Consider the following 26,566-nt stretch of genomic DNA (forward strand, 5'->3'; position numbering starts at 1 on the left):
TCTGCGGTTCCACTACGCGATCCTCTCCGCACTGCTCAACGCCTGAGTGCTGTCAAATGTCAATCTACAGTGAAGTGACTTCGAGCAACCTGTCAGAGATGCCCATAGTTGTACCATATGAATCCAGTCCACTTTCTTGCCAGTGGAGGGCCAACTCGTGGCCAGGCCCGAAGACTTCCGCGAATCATGCTCGACGCTATGCCATCTAGTATCCATCTCTTGTCCACCTCATCTTGGGGTATGCAGACATCTATGTCCAGCAAAGCCATCCCGAATAGTCGTTCTCGCATTCAAATGCAGATCGGAAACATCGCAGACATGGCGTCGAGAGGGCTCCGGTCGATGGCCGCTTCGCGAAGCGAGACGGTGCGTCATTCTTCTCGTACTCTCAAGTCGGGGACATGCAATTCTGCCCGCGCAGAAGATAGGCTTGACGGAAGGAAAAGCTGTGAGATCAGAAGCGTTGCTCTGAGCTTCACTTGGAAGCTGCATCCCGATGCGGTCTAGCGCAATCGTACACGCCAAGCCTCGGTCCCAGACAGTCGAACGCGTCCAGCGCGCCTTTCCAACAACATCGAACGCATCATAAGCACAAAATGGTCTTCGAACTTGTATCTACGGACAACCCGGTCAGGACTGCTAGCATGTATGCCAGCTCAGCCCCAAGCCCCGATGAACGCGAAGAACAGCTTCTTGTGCTTGGCGGTTGCGACTGTGGCTGATCTGAATCGCCCGCACCTCACAGCTTCAGGTTCAGCCTGTCTTGCATTCTGATAAATATAGGCCACAGTAATCGAGAACCTGCTTGAAGCAGTTCCTGCAGCCGTAAGAGGCACAATGCATCATGCTCGCGCGACGCCATAAACCGCATTCGCAAGATGCAGCGCCATCCGTGCAGTTCATGTCAGACCTCCATCTCGAACGCGTGAAGTACGACTTCGAGATCACCAAAGACGCCCCAATTCTCCTTCTCGCAGGCGATATCGGGCGTTTCTGCGATGAAGCGCTATATCGAGCTTTCCTCGCCAAACAATGCTCTCAATTCGACAAAGTCCTGCTCATCGCTGGCAACCACGAGTTCTACGGTAGCAGCCGCGAAGAAGGTCTTGCCATCGCACAGAACTTTGTCGAAGACGAGACTATGTGTGGCAAGCTACATTTCCTCAACCGGACAAGATTCGACATTCCCAACTCAAGCACAACGATCCTAGGCTGCACACTACATTCGCACATTGCGGCAGACTACACCAGATTAACCAATGATTTCAATTGCATCAAGAACTGGAGAGTTCGAGATCACAATGCTGAGCATGAACGCGATCTGAAATGGCTACAAATCACCCTCGCCGAAATTGTCTGAGGAATGGAGCAAACGACGAGTCATCATTGTCACGCACTACGCACCAGCTTTCGAAAAGACTTCGCATCCCACTCATACGAACAGTAATGTCAGTCAATGTTTCTGCAGTAATGCTCTCGAGCAAATGGCGAGTTGGAAAGGCAATGAGCAGGTCACAGATTGGAAATTTGGTCACACGCATTGGAACGCGAAATTCCTGATCGGTGCCGTCTTGGTCCAAAGTAATCAGTACTGCAATGATTCGACAAAGCTGAGCTGGTGGCAGAAGAAGACTTTGTATCGGCCATTCGATATGAAAGCGAAGCTGCGAGTTTGAAAGTATGAATCGGTTGCGAGCGCCGACAAAATGACATTGACCCACTGGTGTGCTGTTTGGCATGCTGTTGACTCGTCCCGGCTGCGAAGTCGATGGGCACTATACTGCTGTTGCCGTAGTGTAGCGTAGCATGGACTGCATGCGCACGTCGTTCAAGGACTTCCCAGAAAAGACTGGCCACTGAGCGCAGCCGTGATTCTCCGGGAGCACAATGAGATAAAGCGAACCTTACCAGCAGTCAAGCCTTCTTGTACTGACTATCATTTCTGCGAAATGGCGATCCTCAAGACTGCGTGCAACTACTTGATGGAAGTGACACCATGGCGTGCTCTAATCGTGCGCGCAGATGGCAACGGTCCGAACACTTCTCTCGCTTCAAAGTCTGCTACACCAGTACTTACCCCTGTCGTAGAGGCCAAGTGCCGACTGGATACTAGATTTACGTCAGCATTCTCCGAAGAACATCAGTCTTCAGCCTCGCATGAGATTCCTATGTGAGCAAGCTCGGCCGGATCAGATTACATCGGCTACCGCTCGAAGACCAATCTTGCGTGGCTCCGAATGCCTCCACCTATCGCCTGAACGGAAATCGAAACGCTCGATGGCGTGCAATGTGCCCAGTCGTCAGAGATATATGAGCAGAATGAACATGCTCTGTAAGGACCTGAGCTAGCCTGGTGCACCATCTGCATCTGGTGCACTGTGGAGGGCTTTCAGCTCTTCGTGATGCTTTGCTGGCGTCGCGGCTGCCCTGGGTAGCCCCAGACCATGCATTGCAGTCCAAGAGGTGCACGATACCGTGTGAAAGGGATAGCATGCTCAGAGAGCATGCAATGGCTTTCAGCATTATATTCCGCGCGTTGACATTCTCCCCTTCCACACTACTGGTCCATCTCTTGCTAATTACGATTCATGCTATCGTTGATGGATCGAGGTGATGCGAATAGCTATGGCGGAGGCGGATCTTCAGGCGATAGGTGGAGGCATTCGGAGCCACGCAAGATTGGTCTTCGAGCGGTAGCCGATGTAATCTGATCCGGCCGAGCTTGCGAAAGTACTTCGTGCGGAGTATAGGATCGTTTTGCACATCGCATTGGTTGATACTATGTCATATACTCCGTGGCCCTGGTCTTTGTACACAATTGGTAACCCGGCAGCGGCGTGACTGCTTACACTGTCTAGACGTCGTCAGTCTGCTGAGAGAACACAGGGCATCGCTGGGAACGCGCAGGATTCGTCTTTCGCAGCACCTTGAGCCTGGTCAAGATGCTCCTCTATATGGCCTGGTACCGCTGTCTACTGCACGCTTGAGAAATTTGATAATATGCCCGCGAGACAGTAGGGAAGGGCATCGCAGCGGCCAGCGTTGCAGGATTTGAGGTTGGGTGCCAAGCTTGACCGACGTCGGAGAAATTTGTTGAGCTAATATAGATTTTGACAAACCATGCTTCTCAGCCAATGGTCCGAAGCCATTAGCATCCGAATTGGTGTATCGGCTAGCATCTTCCGCTTTCATACTCGCCCTATGAGCACCGGAAAGAGCCGGGTTCGACTCCCGGATTCGGAATACGTTCATTCCTCCAGATGTGATTCTTTTTGCACGTTGTTGTATACATTATTTGCACTTTTGCAAAGCCTGCTCGTCCTGGTCGAGAGATATTGCCAGAAGGCTATAGTTTTGTCTTTTGAATGCTAATTCACACTGTTCGATGCTGAATACTGTTGTTGAATAGATACATCGGTTGTCGTTCTGTCGCTGGTGGAGATCTGACCAACATCCGCACGACTAGAGTTGTGAAAAGCTTGGCGGCACGAAGTGAAGTTTAATTTGATGGCTGTGATTCAAATACACCATCAATATTGACGAGCGCCATCCGTTGGCACGGTTCCCTTTGAGCTGCAATTGATACACAACTTTGACGAAAACCTATGTTGAGGGAGAACACATATGGATGACAAGAATTCGACAGACGATACGCAACAAAATGATTTTGCATAGGCAAATAAATGTTGCGACGTGCCTCAATGTCTCAAACCTAGCTCAATAGCACAATTCCAGAGAACATTAACTTCAGAATGCCGCACTAGCGATCATTTCCCAACACTAAACTCGAACGCCCATGCAGTCTTTTGATCTTGAGTAGTCTGATAGATCGGAAAAGTGACAGAATCGCCCGAGTAAGTATGCTGTGAACCAAATCAGTACAATCTCCATACAGCACGGACGAACAACTCACCCCATATACTCCACGATCAGTCGGCGCATCCACCCTCCCAAAATGTCCCTGATCAACAAGACCATACGTCTGAATATTCAAAGTCCCAGAAGTCGGCAGCCCAACCGAACTCAACTTATTGATCGTAACATAATACGTTCCCGTATTCGTACATCCCGTCAAAGTCCTCACCTTATCCGCTCCAATCGTAGCATAGACATCCATCACCCCATTACCACTTCCCGTCGTACCAGCACGAACTCCAGTCATATTACGATTGTAGTATTTGTATACTTGAAACTCTCCATTACCGTAGTATCCCGTACCCGTACAAGAATTCGTGTCAGTTTTACCGACGAGACTGGCCATGAAATCTCGCAATTGGCATTTACTCAGCCAGTTTCCGCGCAGTCCGATGTAATTCAAGCGTTCGAGGCGGGAGATCCACCAGGCTGCTCCGACAGAGGTTTGTTGGTCGAAGGTGGCGTATTCGTTGATGTTGACGGGTCGGGAAGGGGCGTTGTATTTTTGTAGGAGAGGTGTGAGGTTGTTTGCATCATTCGCTGGGTCACCTGGCTCGTCGTGCCAGGTGTATTGGTCTGGGATGATGTTTTCTTGGACGACGCGTTGGAGCCAGGTTGTCCACCAGTTGTTGTTGAGAGAGGGCTGGCCAGCGGAAGATGGGCCGGAGATCAAGACGCCGTTGAGGGAGGAGTCTTGTCGAAGACGTTTGTGTGTTCGAACGTACATGTCTAGATACTGCGCTTCGCTTCGAGCCCAGAAGCCGCTGCCGTCTGGCTCGTTCCAGATGTCGTAGACCAAGCTGTCCAGCATGTTTAATCTCTTCAAGTCGCTGAACAACGTGTTGAGAAAATTGTCGTAGTCGGTCCAGTCGCCGTTATCGCCTGGCCAATGAGTCGAGCTATTGGCATGATCTGTTCCCCAGATGTCGTGAGGGAGGATGATGACTTTGGCACCATATTCTCGGGATGTGAGATAGTTGTTGTATGTACTGTTCAAGCGAGCTTGATAGGCAGTCTTCCCCATGATCCAGCCTCCTTGGTCGAGCTGAGCTCCGCCGACTCGAGCATAATTGAAGCCTATGTCTTGGTAGAAGTGTGCCGGAATTTGGTTGACACTTGTGTCTGGAATGCCATAGATGAAGCCAGAGGCGAGATGTTGAGGAGTACCGCGTTTGACCGAAAGGTCTACCACTGCAGTATTACTGGAGCTTTGTCGTGGGTGAAGAGTCGCACCCAAGGCCTGAGTGGCCAGGAAGGCCAAGATGATCGAAGACATAGAGGGCTGTGCTTTTTGGAAATCATATTTACTGCCCTACCTGTCTCTGCTTTTATACCTTGTGCCTTCAGCATATCACATTCGTCGCTAGCCGCTTTTCGCACCTTTCAAGCTTTGCTAAGCCCCTCCATCTCCACACCCTAATTGCATTAAGCGTTTGGTTTCCGGAGAAATGTTGATCGTCAACAAAGTCGTATGCTTACGGCCCAGTTCTGTTTGCGTAGAGATGCGTGGAGAATTCTCCCACCGGAGGGCCCGGTGGGGACCATGGTGGCCTGCATGCATGCGGAAGAACTTTTGCCATACTCAATGCTACCACCTGGACATCCCATCTGACTTGCCTGAGCGCTGCGCAATTGGATGCCAAAGTTGTACATGTGGTGCATAAGTTCTTAATCGCTTCTGCTGAGACGCGTCATGCTCATCTGCAGCATTTGACGATGGCTGAAGGACTGCAAAGCGTCCGACACCAACTTCAAGCGAGCTCTCGGAGCGTCTCTTGAGATCCCCTAAGCCTGCGACACAGGAATGCCAGTCTCGTCCTTGTGGTGACGTAGGCGGGACTTCAGGGCATCTGCCGCGATAGGGCTGGCAGACTGTAGATGCTCCAGGTCCTTGCTCGTAGTCACGATGCCCTTGTTGCACAGCTTCTTCCACTCATCCAACAGTTCCTTGACGCCTTGCTTTTCTTTGCCTGCATTGTCCACGAGCGCGAGAGGTGTGTCGCTGTAGTCGAATGGAAAGCCTTGAATGGAGTTCTTTCCGGGTGAATTGTAAGTCGAGCACCAGATACGAGTGTGTATGAGGACCAGCATCGCATCGTAATATGACTCATCCAGCCACTTGAGTGTTGGAGCGCCGAGGTCTTTTGAAGTTGCCTGGACTGTGAGGACTGCCGCAATCGCCAACGTATCTTTAGAAGGCAAATTTAGTGGGCCATAGGCATCTTGCAAGCGTTGCCAAACCAGTTTGCCTTGTGCCTGACGCTCTTCTTGCCATCGATCGTGCTCTCCTGGATGAAAGTCTAGCCACCCGGCATGCTTGACAAAGTCTAGGCCAGTTCTATATGAAGAGACGTAGGTCTTGATTAGGCGTGCTTCGTCTCTTGTAATGCGGCGATCTGGGTCGGTGGAACGTTCTGCATTTTCGAAAGCTCGAGCTATGGCATCGGCGCGCTTGACAGAAGTTTTGAGGGCGCCCATATCTGTGTTCCATGCCAGTATGGCACGTGTCTCATCGCTGATAGGAACCGGATCTGCCAACTCGTTAGCGACAATAATCGGGGTCTGGGCATGAGCTGCACAACTCACTTTCCCACGCGTCTGGCCAGGCACGAACGACAAGCTCGCCCAGTTGGTTGAGGGTGCCCCAAATAGTTGCCGGGCCCTCGTACTTGAAATCCCACATCTCCTGGACATCGGTGCCTACCCGAGACTCGTAGCTAGGGCTGTTCCAATCGTCGACATCCCAAGCAGCAAAGAACAAGGGTGGTCTAGGCTTTCCCAACTCCCACATCTCAATTTGACTAGCCACAATCATCTCTCGCCTGCCACCGGCGGCTCCTCGCTGCAGAGGATGGTCCCATCGGTTCAGCGCATCGAGCTTCAAGTGGTTGCGGTCTTGTTCATCTTCGAAGTCGATGAACGCGAGCGGCATATCCAGTGCGCGATCTGAATATCTGTGCGTGAGCGTGCGTTTTGCAATGTGCTCGGCGATTCGAAACTTTTGTTTGGCTTCTTCCTGGTCTCTGGCATCTTCGTTTATGGAGCGGCGACGCTTGCGGCTCTGGGATAATGGCGATGGAGTCTCAGCCATCATGAGTTGTTGTTGGAAGTTGTGATGGTCGGGTTCGGAAGTACGCAGAGCTGATCTTGCGTTGAGAGTTGGAAAGAAGAAGAAGAAAGAAACAGACTTCCGGTCTGCTTCGTTTTCAACTTCTCGCGGCAGCGGTTGCCGCAGGTGAATGTCGGAAGCTTACCCGAAGGCAGCAATCTTGTCGGCAGTGGAGGTGAATGGAGTTTTGAATTACGCAGAGCTTGTCTTACGATGATGGTGGTCGTCAAGTGAGGAAGCGATCAGGTCGCGGAGTGCTTCAAGTTTCGTCTTTCTTGCGGCGGCGCTTGCGGCCAACGGACGTGCGAAGCGCATCCGAAGGCAGCATGGTGTTGGCGATTGAGGGGTGGGTTTGTTTGTGAGGGCGCAGAGCTTGTCTTATGTTAATGGGAGGCGAAGAAAGGAAGGAAGAGGATTGGAAAGAGGGGGTAAGCTGCTGAAATACAGGTGGCAAACGCCAAGAAAGTCCTGCGAAGCTGAAGTGAAGAGCAAACGGCGCGTGAGTCGAGAAGTGAGCTGTGTGTGGAAGGCGCGAAAACAACAATGACGCGAGGCAACTCAACTAGGTGGTGCATCTTCAGGCGCCTGCGGAAACGACGCTCTGTGCATAACAACCAGCGATGTTTTGGAGTTATGGAAACGGACAAGATTGTACGGAAACCCTTCGCGAAGATCTTGCAAGACCGACCGCATTTTGACGATAGGAACAATCGATTGTCTTCATGTCGAGTTCAAGGTCTGTTCCGGGCGAGTGATCTTAGCCTCATCTCTGCGTGTGGGCTTGGTCTTGATACATGTGGCGATGAGGATGTCGCGGTGGCTAAGCCCATCGGAATCTGTATGTCTCTGATAATTGCTCCTGGGCCTGCATGCCAACGTAAAGCATGTTGAACTTGTCTAGATGGCGACGAGAACGTGCCATGTCTTCCTCGTCGTCCAGCGACTGTTCTCGATGTCCGAGACAGACCATCCGAGAAGCATGCAAAGACACGGGAAAACTTCCGATTATTGCAGCCTTATCGAGCTTGCCGGTAATGCCTCCGAGTCAGGGCAGATCTGGATACGATGGGCGGCGTCCACCAGCTCCGCAGTCCAAGACCTGGTTGTCCGGCTGGGCATTCGAGATATGGGACAGAAGCATATGTGAGCTACCGCTATGTCAATGTTTCCCGCAGTGTATGCATGATTGTGGTCTATTAGAATTTCATGTACGCATGTCGTGCTATACTTCGCCTTCGCTAAGGTCTTGTGTTGGTCCTCTTACTTCGCCGGCGTGCTGTGCCATGCAATGTCCCCATTATATTGTCAGTGCGGGACCCGCATACTCGACATCGGTAGTCAAGATTGTACACATACAGCCGCGTCAGCTAGTCTTCTGAACCGACAAATGGAAGAAGGACGAGACAGGTGTCTGCTGGTGTCCATGACTTTGAACTGAATCCTCACGGAACCTTTCCGGCTGGCCCCGTCGGATTCATGCACTGAGCGCGGTTCGCTGCTTTCTGGCACACTGCCACTTGAACGTGTCGTTGCAGACCCTGCCTGGTTTCCGCCACAATGTTTCCGCCACAGAGGAAAACAGGCCATCTCGATGAGCGGCCCTGATTGCGGCCGCCAGGTCATTTCGCGAATTGTGTGAACTCCTGCGGACCAGGATGCGTGCCTCGGAAGCCTACCGGCTCGGCTCCTTTTGGTATTTTCGATCTTACAGCTGCATTATGCAGCTAAGGACGCACGACTCGCGGCGTGCCTGGCCGTGCGATAACCTCTTCCAGCAGCAGCAAATGCACTGCGAACAGCCGGAGGGCATTTGCACAATGTATGAGATGCGCTGGCTGTTTTATCCAAATGGCAACCGTGATCGATCTGATGAGTGCTGGAACGAGCGTAAGGCTACAAAACAGGCCGTCGATCTTCCCCTTTAACCCTGCAAGCTAATGCAACTCTGCATGAGCCCTTGAACGAAAGCGTTTCAGAGTTTGGGACCTGGTCACGGGGATTTTTTGTGAAGCAGCAGCAACGGCAGCACGAGGAGCATGGCGAGGGTCGCACGAGAGGCCGGGCAGTTGTAGCAGTGCTCTGGTCGACAGTTGGGGTGCCGAAGGGCATTGCGTGGTAAGTTTCGCCCAGGCGGACAGTTCCCTGAGAGGTGGGAAAGGCTCAAGCCACGGAATGTCTGCCGACGCACCGCGAAGGCTAGTCGACCTCGCAGCGAACCAGGAGGAGAAGTTGTCTGGAGGAGACTTTCTGTCCCAGCCTCAGGACGAGACGGGCAGCGTGCGTGCGTGCGCGGTCTCTTCGTGCAGCGCAGTCTCGTCGTCGATATTCTGCTGTTCATACACATCACCACCACCCCGTTCCATTGTACCGCGCCCGTTGTGCCACGAGGTGTGTGCGTGCTCCCATCGTCTGGCAGCGAGCAAGCGGGCAAACAGCATTCCCTCGCCAGCCCGCGCCGAAACGCCAGCCACGACCCCGACTCCTCGCCATCACCCAACCCGCGGCGCTTCGCTCGCACCACCACCCACCGTCCCCTTCCACCGCTGGACAACGGCGAGCGCGCGCATCGACGAGCCGGGCTGGATGTGTGCGCACCGCGACTAGCCCTCCGTCGCCTGACCCGGTCTGCGCTACATCTCCTGGCGGCCGCGTCGAATCCCCGATCTACACACTTTCCTAGAACATGTCCTTCTTGTTCAAATCGTCCAAGAAGGGCGGTTCCGGTCCCGTCGCCAGCTCCAATGCGCCGTCATTACACGCCGTCCGAGAGCATACGCCCAGAGATGCCAGCGCACCGAGCCAAATACCTACGCTGAACGGCCACCAGTCCAATGGCGCGAAGCCGGGCTCACCTACACCTCCGCAGAGCGTGAACAACAGTTTGAACTCGATATCGGGCTTCGAAAAGCCCTCGCCGCAAGCACGACCGGCCGATGAGCGGATGCAAGCGCCTCGAGACGATGGCCCGCGGCCAGAGCAAAAGTCACTGCGTGAGAGGAGAGAAACGAGCCAGGATGCAGTATGTGGAAGAGCAGGCGCTTCTGATAGTGATAAGCTAACGTAGAACACAGGTGGGCCAGAGGACGCCTCTGCAACAAACGCGCCCTTCACAGGACGCATCGCCCTATCCGTGGTCGCAGCGCCGTCTGAACTTCACAGTCACACACGCGAACCCCTTCCCACGCTATGGCGCTGCAGTCAATTCTAGCTCGAGCAAAGATGGTTCAATATATCTCATGGGCGGACTCATCAATGGTAGTACCGTTAAGGGCGATCTATGGATGGTTGAGTGCGGCGCCGCTGGGATGGGAAGCATGACCTGTTTTCCTGTTGCGACCACGAGCGAAGGGCCAGGGCCACGTGTGGGACACGCGAGCTTGTTAGTCGGCAATGCCTTCATTGTATTTGGTGGAGACACCAAAATGGACGAGGGCGATCAGCTGGACGATACGCTCTATCTCCTCAATACTTGTGAGTAGGACAACCTCACTTGAGGTGATGCAATACTGACACCCTTCCAGCCACCAAACAATGGTCAAGAGCGTTACCTGCTGGACCGCGACCGCCAGGACGATACGGGCATACATTGAACATTCTCGGCAGCAAAATTTACATCTTCGGAGGTCAAGTGGAAGGCTACTTTTTTAACGATCTGGTAGCCTTCGACCTGAACGCTCTCCAGCAAGCAACGAACAAATGGGAGATCCTCATCCAGAACACGATCGATGGTGGTCCACCACATGGCCAAATCCCACCAGCCCGAACGAACCACACAATGATCACCTGGCAAGATCGGCTATATCTCTTCGGAGGGACAGATGGCATTCACTGGTACAACGATGTCTGGTCATACTCCCCGCACACCAACACGTGGACGCAACTAGACTGCATCGGCTACATCCCAGCAGCACGTGAAGGACACGCCGCGGCACTCGTTGGCGACGTCATGTACATCTTTGGAGGACGCAATGAGGAGGGCAATGATCTGGGAGATCTGGCGGCTTTCCGCATCAGCTCGCGCAGATGGTACACCTTCCAAAACATGGGCCCGAGCCCAAGTCCCAGATCAGGCCACAGCATGACCACTGTCGGAAAGTCCATTGTCGTTCTGGCTGGTGAGCCCAGCAGCGCGCCTCGTGACCCAGTTGAGCTCGGCCTGGCCTACTTTCTCGACACTGCAAAGATTAGATATCCTCCTGACGCGACGTCTGGCACTCCACCCTCGGGTAGGCGGCCGAGCGGCGAGAGAGCAGGGTCGCTAAGCAACATTCGAGGCCCGGGCCCGGGCCCAGGTCAGAGAGCAGAGCTGATGGATCGCGAGAGGAGTGGGAGTGCTGGAGAGAACCGCATTCGGTCACCAGATAGCGGGTCAAGACTTCCACGACCGGGACAGCCACCACCTTCTGGCCCGCCACCCCAAGCGCCGGGACAAGTTCGTCAGATCGGCCCACCCGCGACCACACGGCAGCCCACACGACCTGCGGAGAGGGCACTCAGCCCTACGAATGAGAGCGTCCGACCTCAGCAACGCTTTGATAGCGTGGCTGCAATCGCAGGATCTGCAGCGGCTCGCAATTCTCCTGTTCCGAAAGATCGATCTATGCCTACTTCGCCCACTTTCGAGGGAGACCAGACTACCGCGCCACCACAAGTAGAGGAGCAGATACGATCGAAACCCGAAACCTACACTCCTTCGCAAGAGCTGCCTGGATCGTTCCCACAGACTCCTGGTCTGGAGTCACGCAACGAGTCACGAACTGGGTCAAGAAGTACGTCTCGACAAGCGCAAAACCGTTTCGAGGAGCCATCACGGCCTTCTGTTGATAATGAGCCACTCTCTCGCGTGCGCAAGATCTCAGAAGAACATGAGAGGCCACAAGATTCTGGGCTTGGCTCATCGCCTGCATTGACCTCGCAGTATGAAGAGTTGGCTAGGGAGCTCGAACTGATCAAGCAAAAGAATGCCTGGTATGCCTCCGAGCTGGCTCTGGCGAGGAAATCCGGTTACCAGGCGCGATCCACGGAATCACCTGTTTTTGATGAGAGCAGCAAGCAAACTTTCAATGACGATGACAAGCCTTTAATCGAGGCCTTGCTGAAGATGCGCGGCGAATTGGCGAAAATGCAGGAGACGATCGAAGAGCAGAGCAAGAACGCAGCCACACGAGTCGCTGAGATTGAGCGGCAACGGGACACCGCAATCAATGAGGCTGTGTTTGCAAAGGCGAGACTGGCGGGCTCAGGAGGCTCCCAACCAGACAGCGAAACGAAGCAGATGGATCGTGATAACGATATTAGCCGTCGACTTGCAGCGTCTCTGGAAGCGCAAAGCGAGCTGAAGCGTCAAATCGACACCTTAATCCAAGGAGCTGAAGCCGAGAGAAAGGCACGGGAACTCGCCGAGGACACTGCCAACGCTGCGCAGAAACGAGTCTTGGAGCTTGATCAGTATAGGCAACAGCACGCTTCCGAGGTTGAGAGTCTGCGCTCTGAGCTGCACGAAGCGCAAAAGGCACATCGTGAAGCTGCAGCAAGCCACACGGAGATCCTGACACAACACAAGATTCTCGAGGTGGACAAGAACGAGCTTCGGCAAAAGTTGGAATCCATGACAAACCAAGGCAGCACTCAGACCGAAATGCTCTCATCGTTGGAGAAGGCTGTGCAGGCCTCCAAGGAGAAAGCAGACCTGTTGCAACAACAGCTTGACGATGCACGCGGTAGTCGGGACGAGCTCGAGTCCAGCCTTCGCGAACTCAAATCTCAGCACGATCAGCGCGTCGGAGAGCTGGAGAGCACAACGAGACGCCTTCGGGAAGCTGAAGAGCTAGCCGAGAAGCATGCCGAGGAGGCTCGCACGCACCGCGAAGCTGTCATGAGTGGTCTGCAACAAGTCACAAGCCGCGACGTGGGAGCCAATGGTGTTCAGGACGAGCGTGTTGAGATCCTCCAAAAGCAAGTCGAGACTGCGCAAGCCCAGGTCCGACAGAACCAAGCAGCTGCCGATGCTGCTTCTGAGAAACTGCGACGAGCAGAGGAGCGCATCGCGGGCCTTGAGTCGTATCAAGAACAAGCCAGCCGCGAAGGTCTTTCCATCCGGAAGCAATTGCAGGTTGCGATGAAGGAGAACCAGGCTCTTGGCAGTGAAAAGGCAGAGCTGGAGCAGAAGCTGGAGAGACATATGCTGGAGACAAACGCTCTGTCTGTGCAACACGCCTCTCTCAAGGATATTCTCAACGAGCGTGGCATCAGCGCTGCAGATAAGAGGCGATCACGAGGACTGGACTCGCCAGGCAGCAACAGATTCAGCACTCCTGACACCTCTCGAGTTCGAGAAATGGAGCAGCAACTCGAAGCTCAGGCTAAGAACCACGAAGACTTGAAGCAGCAATTTGAGGAAGTCAGCGGCCGAAGCGACAAGATGAAACGCGAGTACGAGGAGAAGCTTGCGGCTCTTGACAACGACCATCAAGCCGCAGTCAAGTATCTCCGTGGCACGGAGAAAATGCTTTCTAAGATGAAGCAGGAAATGCAACGTGTCAAGAATGAGAACGCTGATCTGAACAAGAAGCTCACCAAGGCCAAGGAAGACATGGAGTCGAGCGCCAGAAGCACTCCAGCGACTGAGCGTAAGAACGAAGATTGGGAGGGCGAGCGTCAGAAACTCAAGCAAGAAGTCTCGGCTGTGCAGACTAAACTACAAGGGTCAATTGACGATCTCGAGAGCCGTATCACGAAGATGCAGGAACAGCTTCGCACAACCGAACAAGAGCTTTCGCAAAGCAAGACGTCGCAAAGCACTGCGCAGACTGAGCTCGAAAACTTGCGATCGACGATTGAGAGTTCCAAAGCCGACATGGAGCGATTGCAAAAAGAGAATGCCCTACTGGAAGAACGAGCTCGCGATGCTGAAAATAAAGTGCAACTATTGCTGGATCAGGTTGAGTCGAGTGTCGACAATTATCGCAGGCAATCAAGGATGCGCAGCCCAGGTGGCACACCCACACTCAATGGCGTGGTACACCAACGTGCGCCTAGCGTGAGCGAGTCGAGCGTCGATGCTGGTGAACTGCCTGAGCATCTGAAGAGTCATTCACGACAGATTTCCACAGGCGGCGATTCGACCTACTCCGCTTCCGACTCTGCAACCGGCAACGAGGGTCGCAACTCTATGGCTCTCGATTCCCTTGCCTCCGAGCTTGACGCTCTGCGGACACACTGGGAGACGACGAACAAGAATTATCGTCTATCTGATCGCTTTGATTATGACAAGACGCCAACCACAGCCGGGCCTACCACGGCGGGAGGCAACAGCAGTCTTATGGACTGGAGAAGAGGGCTGGAAATCGATGATGACGACGATAATGCTACACGACCCGGCACCTCGGACGGCTCCAAGAAGAGCAAGAGCCCGGCCGCGCAACGAAAGCCTAGTGTGGACGAACCCACACCCACTGCTACACCGCGGCTCGGTGTGGCAGGCGGAATGCTGTAAAGATGAGCCATCTGTACGAAAACAACATATCACTGTGGCGTAATACAAGGCATTGTTCGATGACTTTATACTGCTGGACTGGATCCTTCGAGTATATTGTGACGAATACGAGAATGAATGGAAACAAAAAACGAGAATGAGGCGCTTTTACCTGTTTGGCCTGGTCTCGACGATCATTGTATGTTCTTCTGTGTGGGTCGAGCGAAGGGGGGCAAGAAACTGGTATCTGGGTCGGGTTGGCGGGCGGCATGTTTGGCTTGGATTTTTCTCTCTGCCATGAGTTCGAAAGACACGAAACTCTGTACCCGTGGGCGGTACTTGCTTTTCTGTAGACATATACCCTCTGATTGTTGTGCTCGTATGCATTGTTGTACTTTTCATTCGCTGCTGCTATTGCTGCGTGTGTCAGAGAGGGCGGGGCATGAGTAAGGGAGAGTACTGGGTGGGTAGTGTATAGTAGTGTTGCAATCGAGACCTTTCGGAATTCAGTGCTATTTGCCGCTTGATTATGATCAAGGATACGAGCGTCCTTGCTAACTACTACCACCTCGTGATAGCATACAGATGGTGTCTGGCACGTGCGAACACTCAAGTGACTCTGCAAGCACTGCTCGAGTGGAGCTCTTTACTCTTTCACTTGTGGTATTTTGGTCGCTGCTACCACTTTGACATCGTCCGTGCGCCACGCGCTAATGAAGCTTCCGCAGCCAAACGTCATTCAACTCGCTCTTGCGCTTAGGAAGCCAGAACACAAGGACAACAACTTTCTCAGCGCTGCTCAATACATTCACTACAAACCTGTGCCCTTCTCACCGACATGTGCACCGCGAGACAACTTCGACTATGACTCGTCAAATTCTCGAACGGAGACGCACCATTCCTGATCTCCGGAACTCACCTCCCCTTCCCAAGCAGCACGGCTTCGAAAAGATGGATTCCACGAATGCTGCTTCGAAGCGAAATGGCAGCCACAGCAAAGCACTCAACTCGAAAGATTCATCAGCGACTCTGAAACTCCACGAGCTCCCAGAAGAACTCCTTCAGGACATTCTCGAACACCTGAACCGCCCCGCCTTAAAGCATCTCAGCCTTACGTCAAAATGGTGCTACGACAAGGCCGTGCCGTATCTCTGGCGCGAAGTCGATCTCGTAGATTGCAAAGGTCCTTCTTGTTTCACGGACTATGACATCCCGGAAGAACCACGCCATGACGATCACGACGATACGCCCCTCATCAAGAAACTGTTCCTTCTTGCCACGAAACCGAAGCTCGCGGAGAATGTGCAAGTCTTGACTCATCGATGTCACATGCCGCCTCCGGCGATCTTTCATGAGTTGCCGAAGATGTCGTTTTCGGGCATGACGTTGTCGTCGGATCCCAGGACGATTGCGCTGTGCAAGATGGCGGTGGCGAATATGACCAAGGTGCATACTTTGAGGATCATTCTGGGGCATGCGAATCTGGTCGATGCGCTACTGAGAGGTTTCTTCGACGAGGATAGAGCGAGGAAGGAGGGCGTGGTGAATGTGAAAAGGTTATGGTTGGAGAATTGCAGGATCTCCGCGGGCTTGAACTTGCAGATGGATCCGAGAGTGGGCAATCCTTTCGAGTTGCCGACAAGGTTGACTTTTGAAGGTTTGAAGAGCGTGCGGTTGAGGAGGTTGCCATTTCGACCCGTTAGTTCTGCGGAGCTGTCGGTGGCGAAACATCTGGTATATGCAAGACACTCGTCAACACGGCCGCTCCAGGATGGCGTCGGTGGGAGATTTGAAGCGAGTACGAATACTGCGGTTGCCGAGCTCAGAGCGGGAGAGGAATACCACAGGCGCATGGAAGAGCTTGCGGTGCTCGAAGAGGAAGTACCTGGGAGCATATTTGAGGATGAGTTGGAAGTTGATGACAAGTGTCCGCTGGCCAAGATGTTTGAATCGGCGCATGAATACGATGAAAAGGAGTATGAAGCGCTGGAGGCATCTATCGAGCTGCCTGAGCATATTCGTAATCTCGGCAAACTGACCCGACGAGAACGAGCCGTTATGGCATATCGAGGAGTCGAGTTGGACGTATCTCTAGGCGCGGAAATGGCAAGATCAATGCCACAGCGTCTGCTGAACATGCAACGGGAAACGGTAACATCTGCAGATGCTGCCATGCTGATGCTAAGGAACGCTAGTGATACCTTGACTTCAGTCAATCTCGACTGGATAATGGGTCCTGATCATCGGACGGCTTATATGGGAGGTTCTGGTCGGGCATATCAACAGTGGGTCGGGATGTACCGCAAGTTCTTCGAGCTTCGATTTCCAAATCTGAGATCACTTCAGCTTCGCAATTGCGTGGTCTTGGGGACAACAATTCCGTGGGAGATCCTCCTCCTTGACTCGAGCCCGGAACTATCAGAGCAGCGACTCGCGAATGGGCAGGCTGCTGCCCAGGATGGAAGCTCACCCACGTTTGCTCCTCTAGCTTTCATGGAAGCGCACCCGGAGATTAGATGCCTGGCATGGCCGATGAGCAATTTCTTCTCAGATAAGCCCTCGACAAGCATCAGACGCCGAGTTGACGTTGTTATGGACAATCTGGCACGAAACTTGGTGGACTTGCGGGTTGACACAAAGTACAGCGAACATGGAGAACCTTACACCGACGAAGGCGAGTTGGAGTACAGTATCTATCGCGAGCGACGCAGGCGCTTCATTTCGGAATTCGTTCCAAAACTGAGGAAGCTGGAGAGCATCAAAATTGAAGGCGGTATGCCTCGCGATGAGAGGAGAGAAATCCTTCGCGCTCTGCATGCATGTCCTTTACAGAAGATCGTGACCATAGGAATCTGCAGTCCCCTTGGCAACACCTGGGGTCACGATGGTGCCGACGTAATTGGAGTGGTAGACCAACACGACCGCGCGAATATGGAAGCGGAAAATAAGTCGACTGTCAACGCACTCGGGGGTAGCAGACTCCACCCTCCCGATCCCGACACCTTCACTTTCCAGCCAATGTACGGATGGGACGGCCAGCCTCCCATGCTACACACGATCGCATCCTACCACGCGCGCACAGTCCGCGAGCTCAAGTTTTGCGGCTGGAAGGGCGCTCCGCTCCTCCTGGATCCGCCACCCATCACGACTCCACTCCTCTCTTCTCTCAGACACTTCCACAAACTCGAAAACATCCACATTAGCATCTGGCTTCCCACCCACTTCGAAGGTGCTCCCCGTGACGGCGAAATTATATCCTATTGGACCGATACTCGATCGCCGAGCTCTACCGCTCTCACGGTGATCGCGGATGAGGAGCCTGAGATAGGATGGTATAAGGAACTCCGCACAAAGTATGCGCCGAATGCCTTGGCCTGGCGAGTTACGAACATGCTCGGAAGGTTCCTGAGTGAGGAGGCGAAAGTAAGGAAAGGTGGTGTTACGGTAAGAGCGAGCTTTAGTGTAGGCGACTGGGGCGGTATTTTCGACTTGGACGTGAGAGTCGGCAAGGGCTCGTTGGGCAGCGATATCTGCTTGGAGTTTGAGGGGCCTAGGGAGGAGTTGGAGGAGAAGAGGAGAAGAGAGAAGCTGGATAACAGGAGGTGGTTCTAGAGTGTGCTTTTTGGTTGCTTGACTTTAGCGGACATGAGCGTGGCGTTCATTATTGGACGATTGCATGGCAGCGATGGCATTGGATGAACTGCATGGATCAGGAACAGGAAATGGTGCATCATTCTTTGGAGCATAATTGTTAGACCAGAGATCATTCTCTTTGGGAAAATAATCATTTGACCTTCTTTCAATTTCGGTGGCAAAGTGTCTTTTGTGATGTGCTCATGCGGGATCGGAATGAGGTGATGGTTTCTTCCACTGTAGCAAAGCAAAACTTACATTACTTTTTCAATCGACTTTCTCCATCACCTTCTTGTCGCTCTATTGCTCATCTATCACGTGGAACGATTGCCATTCGCTGTCTTTCATCGTCTTCTTACGCTGTTTGGCATTCTCTTGCTGTTCTGTGCCTTCCAGCCAGCGCCGATCTCGGAACTTCTTTCCCGCCAAGACTTCTGAACGTCGTCGAGAGGCGAAAGTTCTCGACTCACATCACTTTGCTGGACTCTACAGCGTTGCCAAAAGTACAAACTCCATTGAGACGACAAAATACAAGAAGAAGACAAGACGCACGGTTGGCCACGCAAGCTCCTGTCCTATCGACACCGCTTGCTCACCCCTTCGCTTGGTCGCGGACGTACGAACCACAGCTTCGAGGCATTGCGCATCGGCTCGTCGGCTACAGAACTTCCTCTACAAGCCTATCGTAACAGGAACTCGACTACTTGCACGTGCGTGCATTGAACAAGCAAGAAGTCCACCGGTTCGCGCGTAATCCGGAAGTTTCGTGGACTCTGGTGGTTGTTTCGGGAACCTGGTTGCGGGACCACTATACTGCTTATCCAACGAGGTCTTTGTTGAATTCCCGTTGGGAGGAGCTTGAACTAGGATTCTATTCGAGGGCTTTGCTCGGGGAGTGACTGCGCTGTAGGAGAGATCCCGTGCTGCTGGAGAATACGGAAACATGTCATCTACTGCGCAGAGAAGCGTGTTGGGAAGACATGTGGTGAGAAGTTCTCAGCAGTATGGAGAGACACGAAATGCTTTTCTGCGGCAAACGCGCACGACGACATCTGATGCGGCGATCTCTTGCGTAAGACAATGCGTGGGAGCTGGGAGTCTGAGTGGGAGGAGGGGGTTGGTTACGTTTGCTACTGCTGCTGCGGGTCATCGCAGACCGCTTTTGTTGTCTTCCGTTGGCCTATCTTCGAGGGATATAAAAGCCAGTTCAGACATTTCTCTCAGGTCTGGGAGAATGCCGTTTGTCGCTCTGGATTCATCAAGAACGAGAAGAACAATGGCTACGCATGCGGATCCTTCATCACAGCAGGTCCGTAGGGACTCTGCTATGTCGAATGTTGAGGAGGTTTATGAGGCTGTTGTGGTGGGAGCTGGGCCCGCTGGGATTACAGCTGTTGGGAATTTGCTGGAACAAGGCCTTGGGAAGATCCTGTGGGTTGATGAGTACTTCAATGGCGGGAGAGTGAACCAGTACTACCGGGAAGTGCCTTCGAACACGAAGGTGAAGCTGTTTATCGATTATGCCCAAGCACTATCGCCATTCAGAGAAATTGTCGGCGGAGCGCAGGCTCAAGAGGGATCAAGTACTGCGACTACGAAGGCCAGCAACGAAGACAAGCTTCGTGCTCTACGCCAACTTGATCAAGAAAAAGGGTGCAATCTTGGCCACGCGGCGGACATGTGCCTCATACTCACGGAAGGCCTCGAACAGCACCCTGCGATCACAACACACCTAGGCCGGATTTCACAAGGCTCTCTCGACCCTACCTCACAAACCTGGACACTCAATCTACCCAATTCGAGCAATACCATTCAAACCCAACGTCTGGTTCTGTGCACCGGCTCCTCACCTCTCGATCCACCTCTCCCCTTTTCTCCTCCAAACGAGATCCGCCACATCAATCTTGACGACGCCTTATCACCCACCAACCTTCAATCCCTCCTCTCACCTCTCGGACCCACCACAGTTGCTGTAATCGGCGCCTCACATTCCGCCGTCTTGGTCCTCATGAACTTATCTCACATTGCTCTCACATCAAAACCCGACCTGCGAATCAAATGGTTCACGCGCCATCCTTTACGATATGCCGAATACTACGACTCGTACATCGCGCGGGATAATACTGGGTTGAAAGGTGAAGCAGCAGACTGGGCAAAGCAGAATTTGGAAGAAGGAAAGTTGGAGAAGAGTGATGTTGGCAAGGTCGTACAGAAGGTTGCATACCAGAAGGGCGAGGAAGAAGCAGTCTACCGAGAACATCTGAGCGACGGGAAGACGGGTTTTGTGGTACAAGCGATTGGGTATTCGAGGAATCCGATTCCTGAATTGAAGTTCTCTAACGGGAAGGCAATCGAAGAGGTCAAATTTGATCATGATCGGGGGTGCTTTTGGTATGGGAAAGAAGGCGAGAAAAAGGTATTGCCCGGAGTCTATGGGGCGGGAATTGCATTTCCGCAAAGAGTGGTGGATAAGAAGTATGGGCATGAGGAGTTCAATGTGGGATTCTTCAAGTTTATGAAGGCGGTGAAGGGATGGGTAGGAGGTTGGAAGGATGGTGTGAAGGTGGAGGTGTAGTAGGGGATGATCGGTGAGATTTAATGAGTAATCGGGATGATATAGCTAGAGATGTAAGATAGCTGAGAAGTATGACATATCCTGTCGAGCTTCGTGACCCCGATTTAGTCGACCGTCGCTGAGGCACCGTACTCGATGCACGCGTATAGTGTACCAAGCAAACTACAGCTTGGCGTTCACATGCAGTAGCTCGCTTCCAGGTGAAGAGTAGTGGCAACGTGGTGAGCAGGTGGTGTGAGACATGGCAACCGACGAGACGAGTATAGCCGTGTGGAGCCGCAGTGGAGGAATTCACACTATTGGTGCTTGGCGTGGGAGAGATGCGGGGAAGGGGCGTCCAAGCTCACGGCAGCTTCTGGAGGCTTGCCGTTTGCAGACACGCATCCAGCAAGCTTGCAGCAAGCACGAAGAGGGGAGATCACGGGCAGAGCATCACTGTGAGGAGCAACGTACCCAGGCAGCTATCCGGACCGACTCAGACCTATCACCGCCGTCATCATCGTCAGCACCGCCAGCTACCACGAGAGCTCCGTCTTCAACACATCACTCGGCCAACCTCAGGAGACGAGCGGCCAACACCACCACCGCCCGCCAGCGACCCATTGACACCACAGGCGACCGGCACACGCCTGTCCACCTCCACCATGTCGCGTCGCTTCGTGCCCCGCCTCTCCAACCTGTCCGCCGCCTCGACGAAGCCGACAGCAATCACCGCCAGTCGACCCTTCACGAGCGCGTCGGTAGCATGGAGCAAAGCACCCGCCCTCGCCGACATCGAACCAGACACCAGCCACGTCTTCGACAAGAAGCAGAAGCACTTCCGCGACAACCTCGCCGAAGCCCACCGCAAGCGTAAAGAATCAGAGCGTGCGTCCTCACAGTCTGCTATGTCCTCCTCCTCTTCTTCTTCCTCTGCTTCTTCTAGTGATGCTAAGTTGTCCCACTCCGTTTCTAACGATGCCGCTCACGGCATTTCTGAAAACGCCTCGCATTTCTTGGGCTCACTCAGTTCCGTTGCAGGGGAAGCCGCGCGTAAAGCCGAAGCTGCCAGTGGCGACAAGAAGAAGGGCACCGGCCTGCTCAGTCGCGTCATTCATGGCACCGAAGAGGGTCGCGAGATGGATCGGGAGATTGAACGCTCTTTCTCCCAAGTCCTGGCGCGAGGCAAGTATGTGCACAGTATTGTGTTTCATGAGGTCAAGCCGGATAAGGTGGAGGAGTATGTCAAGCTCGTGGGAGGTTGGTACCCGAAGGTTGCAAAAGATGGGGATAACCATGTGAATTTGGTGGGAAGCTGGAGGACTGAGGTGGGAGAGTGTGATACTTTTGGTGAGAAGCTGTGTGAAAGAAGATGGGAGTGGTCACGGCTAACGCGTCACAGTTCACATCTGGGAGTACCAGCGCTATGCCGGTTATCACAAGTCATTGCACCGCATCCAGAACTCGCCTGAGTTCGCCGAGTTCGATCGCAAGCTGAAGTCACTCATCACGTCTAAGAAGACGTCGCTGATGCAGGAATTCCGTTTCTGGCCTACGTCACCGCCTCGTCAGCTGGGAGGTGTCTTCGAGTTGAGATCATACACTCTTCATCCTGGTAACTTGCTGGAGTGGGAGACACACTGGCAAAAGGGCCTGGCGGCAAGAAGAGAGGTCATGGAGGGTGTGGGAGGTAGGTCTAGACAACAAACCCCAAAGGCGGTCTTCAATGGGATACTTGCTAATTTGTCGCTCTTTCACAGCCTGGTTCGTCCAAATCGGAGCCCTCAACGAAGTCCACCACCTCTGGCAATTCGCCGACCTCGAAGAACGCCGCGCCCGCCGAGAGCAGAGCTGGAGCATTCCCGGTTGGGGCGAGACGGTTCACAAGACCGTGCCGCTGATTCAAACGATGAAGAGCCGCATTATGGTACCCATGCCATGGTCGCCAATAGCATGAGCGAGGCCAGGATTGAACAACATCTCAAGTTCCAACCCGAGACAAATGGAGGAGAAGGTGTGGCTTGTCAATGAGAGGGGATTGGCCACACCATTGCTGGCAAAAACCGCGGGCAACAAGCAAGAGTGAGAAATTGGGGGCCGCACGCACTTTTGCGTCGCATGGGACAAATACATTCACACAAGAGCACTTAAGGCGTCATCACCATGGGGCCCAAATGGTACAAATGGAAGATCAGCTTGTGGGGAAGAGGTCATGGTGTATGGGTATTAGTAGATGCATCCAGTATTCGTTCTTTTATCTGCGCGGGCAATCAGAAAGCAGCTAGACATTTTGCTGCGGGCGGCATGGATGGAGAACTGGCGCAAAAAGACAAGACGACAATCATACAATTCTTTTGTTTTGTCTTGTTTCCTGCTGCATCGGATCGCCGTGTCCCATCTCGTTCTCACTGGAACGGATTTGAAGGCGCGATGTGCAGAAATGAGACGTACAGTAGATGGAGGTAAAATCATCAAAGAGTTCTCAAAAGTCTCTTGTGTGTACTCATTCACTCACCCAGAACAGCGTGTAATTTTTATTATTTTTTAGCATTGTCGAAGTCTCTGAGAGGTTGAGGAGAATGACTTCCTGAGAATGCTGTTGTGCCCCTTCTCGAATATGTTCCTCCTCAAAAACACTCAAGCGACACAGTGCGTTCAACCCAAATTTCGTTCGGCCAGTTTCCAGATATCATCGCGAACATTACCACCCGGCGTCATACATAAGATGTTATCGTACATTTTCTAAAATCTACAGTCAATTTTTTTGGGCAAAGGGAGTTGGTGATTGGACTCGGAAAAGGGAAGGGAAACAGGATCAAAGTTATCCATCTTTCATCATCCCAAGAAGGATTGTAGTATTTATCTCATCATTGTATCACAAGATGTCAATCAGAAGTGTTTCCAAAAGCCCTTTTCACTCGGGGCTGGCCATGAAAGAAGAAGATAGACATCGCTAACCGCACGAAGAAATGCGGGATCCGCCCAAAAATGCTGTCGCCCAAAAAAAACAAAAGCCCATCAAAAACTGTGGTGTATCACATCCAAAACGTCTCACCCGACCGCATGCGCAGGCGGGATTCCACCCGTTCCAGTCCCTAACACCGGTACAACCATTCCCGGACCATCAACCGCAGGAGCAGGAGCAGCGGCGACATCAGGTGTTGGATATCGCCCTGCAGGAGTCAATCCCAAAGCTGGACTCGGGCCTCTGACGCCTCTCCCCCTTCCTCCGCCGCCTCTCCCTCTCATCCCTAACCCGCTACCGCCTCTCCCTCTCCCGACTCCAGGGATCGGCAGACTGAAATCCGGGTTGCCACTCAGTATCACGTCTTCTTTCCTCCTCATCTGTACCTCGGATCCGCCACCCATTCCGTACCCTGGAGGCCCTTGAACAGGCATACCGGGTCTCCAGTTCGGGTTCACGCCCCTCTGAGAGACCGATGTAAAGTGACTTGACTCGGACGCCGCGCCAGGACTTCTCGCTCCATCAGGTATGATTTCCAGCGGATATCCCGGCCCAGACACAATTCTCACGCCCGGATCCGAACCCGCGTAACTAGAACGTCGTTCTTGCGCTTGATATTGCTGATGTTCGTCCGGGGGCGTGATGTTGTGCTCAAAGTGCGGATGATGATGCGGAAGATTCTGAAGCTGATGATGATGATCACGTCTTAGAGATTCGTCGCTATCATCCTGGTCAGTTGTGTGCCGTGCATCATCCGCAACTTCAGCTTCTTCAGCATGAGGCGAGAGTATCCGCGTGCTATCTACAGGAGGAGGAGGGGAGTTCATACGATAGTGCTGTGTGCTGCCGTTCTGGTAGACCGGCTGATGTGCGGGGCCGTCATGCAATACTGCTCGTTGAGCTGCACCGGGCGTCAGGGCGTTGGGAATGCCAGACTGTCGATGTGCGGGGTGTACGGCCGAGGGCGGTTGCGGTGCTGGGTCTTCGGCGAAGCGAGGATCAACGTCTTCGTAGTATGTTTGTGACCCGGAGCGCTCATGGCGCACACGAGGTGGACTTCGCGGACCTTGCCCAGGCTCCGGAGACGCTGGAACGGGGCTGAGCGGTAACGTTCGTGATGATTGCGTCGCGTGAGACTGGTCTTGCATTGACGATACGGTCTCGAATGTGGCTTTCGAGGCTTGCGCATCTGGCATCTGTAAAGGCGCATCGTGCTGTGCTGAGAGTGGTGAACGCTGGCCAGCCCACTGTTGCCGTGGTGGCACATAGTTCCTGCTCACTGTTAGCACATATACTCTATCGTCACCCGCAAAACTCACTGGTCGCCAGAGTAGAAGCTTGATGGCGATGCAAGAGGCTGATCGCCATTCGGCGCATCTGATCGTCCTTGCATCAGGCCAACCATTCCTGCTACATCACCATCACTATCCCGCAGACCGTATGCGTTGTGGGCATTTGCAGGGCTTCCAGTCCGCTCGTCCATCTCGATTGCTTGTCCGATGGGGCCAGCAACGAATTGATCATCTATTGGCGCAGGTGGAGGCGTGTTTCTTGGTGCGCCATAGTATGGGTCTGCTCCATATCCAGGCGGAGGCATAGGGCGTGGCGGCCCTCCTCTGCCCATCATGCCAGGTGGCGGAGGCCCGTACCCTCTGCCTCGTCCATTGAACCCTGGTGGTGGTGGCCCGTATCCTCCTCTCCCACGTCCGTTGAAGCCGGCTGGTGGAGGGTAGCCTCCCCTTCCCCGAGGTGGGCCATATCCGCGGTTCGGCGGGCCGTAGCCTCTCCCTCGTGGAGGATAGCCATTGGATCGGCCACTGCCCATGCTACCCTCTGAGTTCTGGTGCCTCAAACCACCAGCAACCGCTCCCATTGCTGCACCTTCTGCGATTGGATTTCCGTACTGGTCTCTGCTGGGGAACCTCTGCATGCCATGCTCCTGGCTCGGTCGTGGCATTGGTGGCACATTCTCGTCGAATGTGGGTCGTCTGCCGTTCGTGCTAGTAGATCGAATGCTCGGATCGCGGTGTGGGTTGAGAGGAACACGATCGTCTGCGTAGCCATCGCTGTTCGTGTCCGGCCTCTTCATCTCGAAAGTCGCATATTGGCCATTGCCCTTCTCGACAGCAGTGCTTCCACTCATGGGCGGAGGACTCTCTGCTCTGGGAAGCACGTCTCCCTTGGGTAATGTATCGACCAGCATGCGGTTCGCCGCTAGGTTCTCGTAGTAATTTTGACCATTCATGTCCGCGTTTTCGGCAATGCGCTTCTTGCGTGCTTTCCTGCTTACTAGTGTCCTTCGCATTGCACATGTCACTATACTGGACGCGACGATGAGGATTGTCGCTGCAAGAACAATCCATCCTCCCCATTGCATGTGCGGTACGAAGAGTAAGATGTCCACCAGAAACGCCAGGAGAGTGATCAACAAGGTCGGGAAGGTGAGGATCAACAATGCGAGCAGGTAGCGCGGCGAATGGGATGGTCCGTGGAAATGCGCCGCAACAGCGAGACCGAAGCATATCAATGCGAAGAGTGCGGCGATCGGATGCACGATTAGAATGGAGGACAAGCTATGTCGTGTCGAAGACGGAAGAGAGAACGCTTCATTGTTGGCATTGGTGCCGCCGGAGAAGAGGCCATCTGCGCACACGTTATGTTAGCTCTCCGCGACGTGCCGGATCACACCCAATGTGTCCTTCTTCCGCGAAAACAGAGTGACAAACCTGTACTGTAACCAATTACCGGCCCTTCACATCTCCCATCGTCACTGCACCATCCTAGCACGCCGAAGTTGTAGCCCTGGTAGGAGCCGAGCGGAATGCCCTCGATGACGGGTGTGGACAACGTGCTAAGCAAGAGCAGCACAAAAGCCACGAAGAAAATAATAGAAAGCGGAGTCGCCGGGCGCAACAT

General features: G+C 53.5%; 8 protein-coding genes across 9 annotated transcripts; 5 read left to right on the plus strand and 3 right to left on the minus strand.

The window, feature by feature from the left end:
- Nucleotides 1-844: 844 nt before the first annotated feature.
- On the plus strand, nucleotides 845-1,676 carry CKM354_000213400 (uncharacterized protein; the record flags this gene model as incomplete). The annotated part of the gene is made up of 2 exons (XM_044797281.1): nucleotides 845-1,354; nucleotides 1,419-1,676. 2 exons carry the CDS (start codon nucleotides 845-847, stop codon nucleotides 1,674-1,676), a joined length of 768 nt encoding a protein of 255 aa, XP_044653216.1.
- Nucleotides 1,677-3,767: 2,091 nt separating this feature from the next.
- CKM354_000213500 (uncharacterized protein) lies at nucleotides 3,768-5,191 on the minus strand (the record flags this gene model as incomplete). The annotated part of the gene is made up of 2 exons (XM_044797282.1): nucleotides 3,768-3,863; nucleotides 3,914-5,191. 2 exons carry the CDS (start codon nucleotides 5,189-5,191, stop codon nucleotides 3,768-3,770), a joined length of 1,374 nt encoding a protein of 457 aa, XP_044653217.1.
- A 509-nt stretch (nucleotides 5,192-5,700) lies between these two features.
- Nucleotides 5,701-7,006, minus strand: CKM354_000213600 (uncharacterized protein; the record flags this gene model as incomplete). Its single annotated transcript, XM_044797283.1, has 2 exons — nucleotides 5,701-6,446; nucleotides 6,502-7,006. The coding sequence occupies 2 exons, from the start codon at nucleotides 7,004-7,006 to the stop codon at nucleotides 5,701-5,703; spliced, it is 1,251 nt and encodes a 416-aa protein (XP_044653218.1).
- Nucleotides 7,007-9,707: 2,701 nt separating this feature from the next.
- CKM354_000213700 (uncharacterized protein) lies at nucleotides 9,708-14,519 on the plus strand (the record flags this gene model as incomplete). The annotated part of the gene is made up of 3 exons (XM_044797284.1): nucleotides 9,708-10,043; nucleotides 10,096-10,495; nucleotides 10,546-14,519. 3 exons carry the CDS (start codon nucleotides 9,708-9,710, stop codon nucleotides 14,517-14,519), a joined length of 4,710 nt encoding a protein of 1,569 aa, XP_044653219.1.
- An 843-nt stretch (nucleotides 14,520-15,362) lies between these two features.
- On the plus strand, nucleotides 15,363-18,110 carry CKM354_000213800 (uncharacterized protein; the record flags this gene model as incomplete). The annotated part of the gene is made up of 1 exon (XM_044797285.1): nucleotides 15,363-18,110. The coding sequence occupies one exon, from the start codon at nucleotides 15,363-15,365 to the stop codon at nucleotides 18,108-18,110; it is 2,748 nt and encodes a 915-aa protein (XP_044653220.1).
- A 1,348-nt stretch (nucleotides 18,111-19,458) lies between these two features.
- Nucleotides 19,459-20,706, plus strand: CKM354_000213900 (uncharacterized protein; the record flags this gene model as incomplete). The annotated part of the gene is made up of 1 exon (XM_044797286.1): nucleotides 19,459-20,706. One exon carries the CDS (start codon nucleotides 19,459-19,461, stop codon nucleotides 20,704-20,706), a length of 1,248 nt encoding a protein of 415 aa, XP_044653221.1.
- Nucleotides 20,707-21,350: 644 nt separating this feature from the next.
- Nucleotides 21,351-22,642, plus strand: CKM354_000214000 (uncharacterized protein; the record flags this gene model as incomplete). Of its 2 annotated transcripts, none has more annotated exons than XM_044797288.1 (4): nucleotides 21,351-21,573; nucleotides 21,727-22,035; nucleotides 22,088-22,375; nucleotides 22,446-22,642. In XM_044797288.1, 4 exons carry the CDS (start codon nucleotides 21,351-21,353, stop codon nucleotides 22,640-22,642), a joined length of 1,017 nt encoding a protein of 338 aa, XP_044653223.1. The 2 variants fall into 2 exon arrangements, with proteins under 2 accessions (XP_044653223.1, XP_044653222.1); XM_044797287.1 differs by having other exon boundaries at nucleotides 21,351-21,558.
- Nucleotides 22,643-23,736: 1,094 nt separating this feature from the next.
- Nucleotides 23,737-26,566, minus strand: CKM354_000214100 (uncharacterized protein; the record flags this gene model as incomplete). The annotated part of the gene is made up of 3 exons (XM_044797289.1): nucleotides 23,737-24,922; nucleotides 24,970-26,293; nucleotides 26,377-26,566. The coding sequence occupies 3 exons, from the start codon at nucleotides 26,564-26,566 to the stop codon at nucleotides 23,737-23,739; spliced, it is 2,700 nt and encodes an 899-aa protein (XP_044653224.1).

This window comes from Cercospora kikuchii (assembly GCF_019650295.1).
Source record: "Cercospora kikuchii DNA, contig_00001, whole genome shotgun sequence".
NCBI lineage: Eukaryota > Fungi > Ascomycota > Dothideomycetes > Mycosphaerellales > Mycosphaerellaceae > Cercospora > Cercospora kikuchii.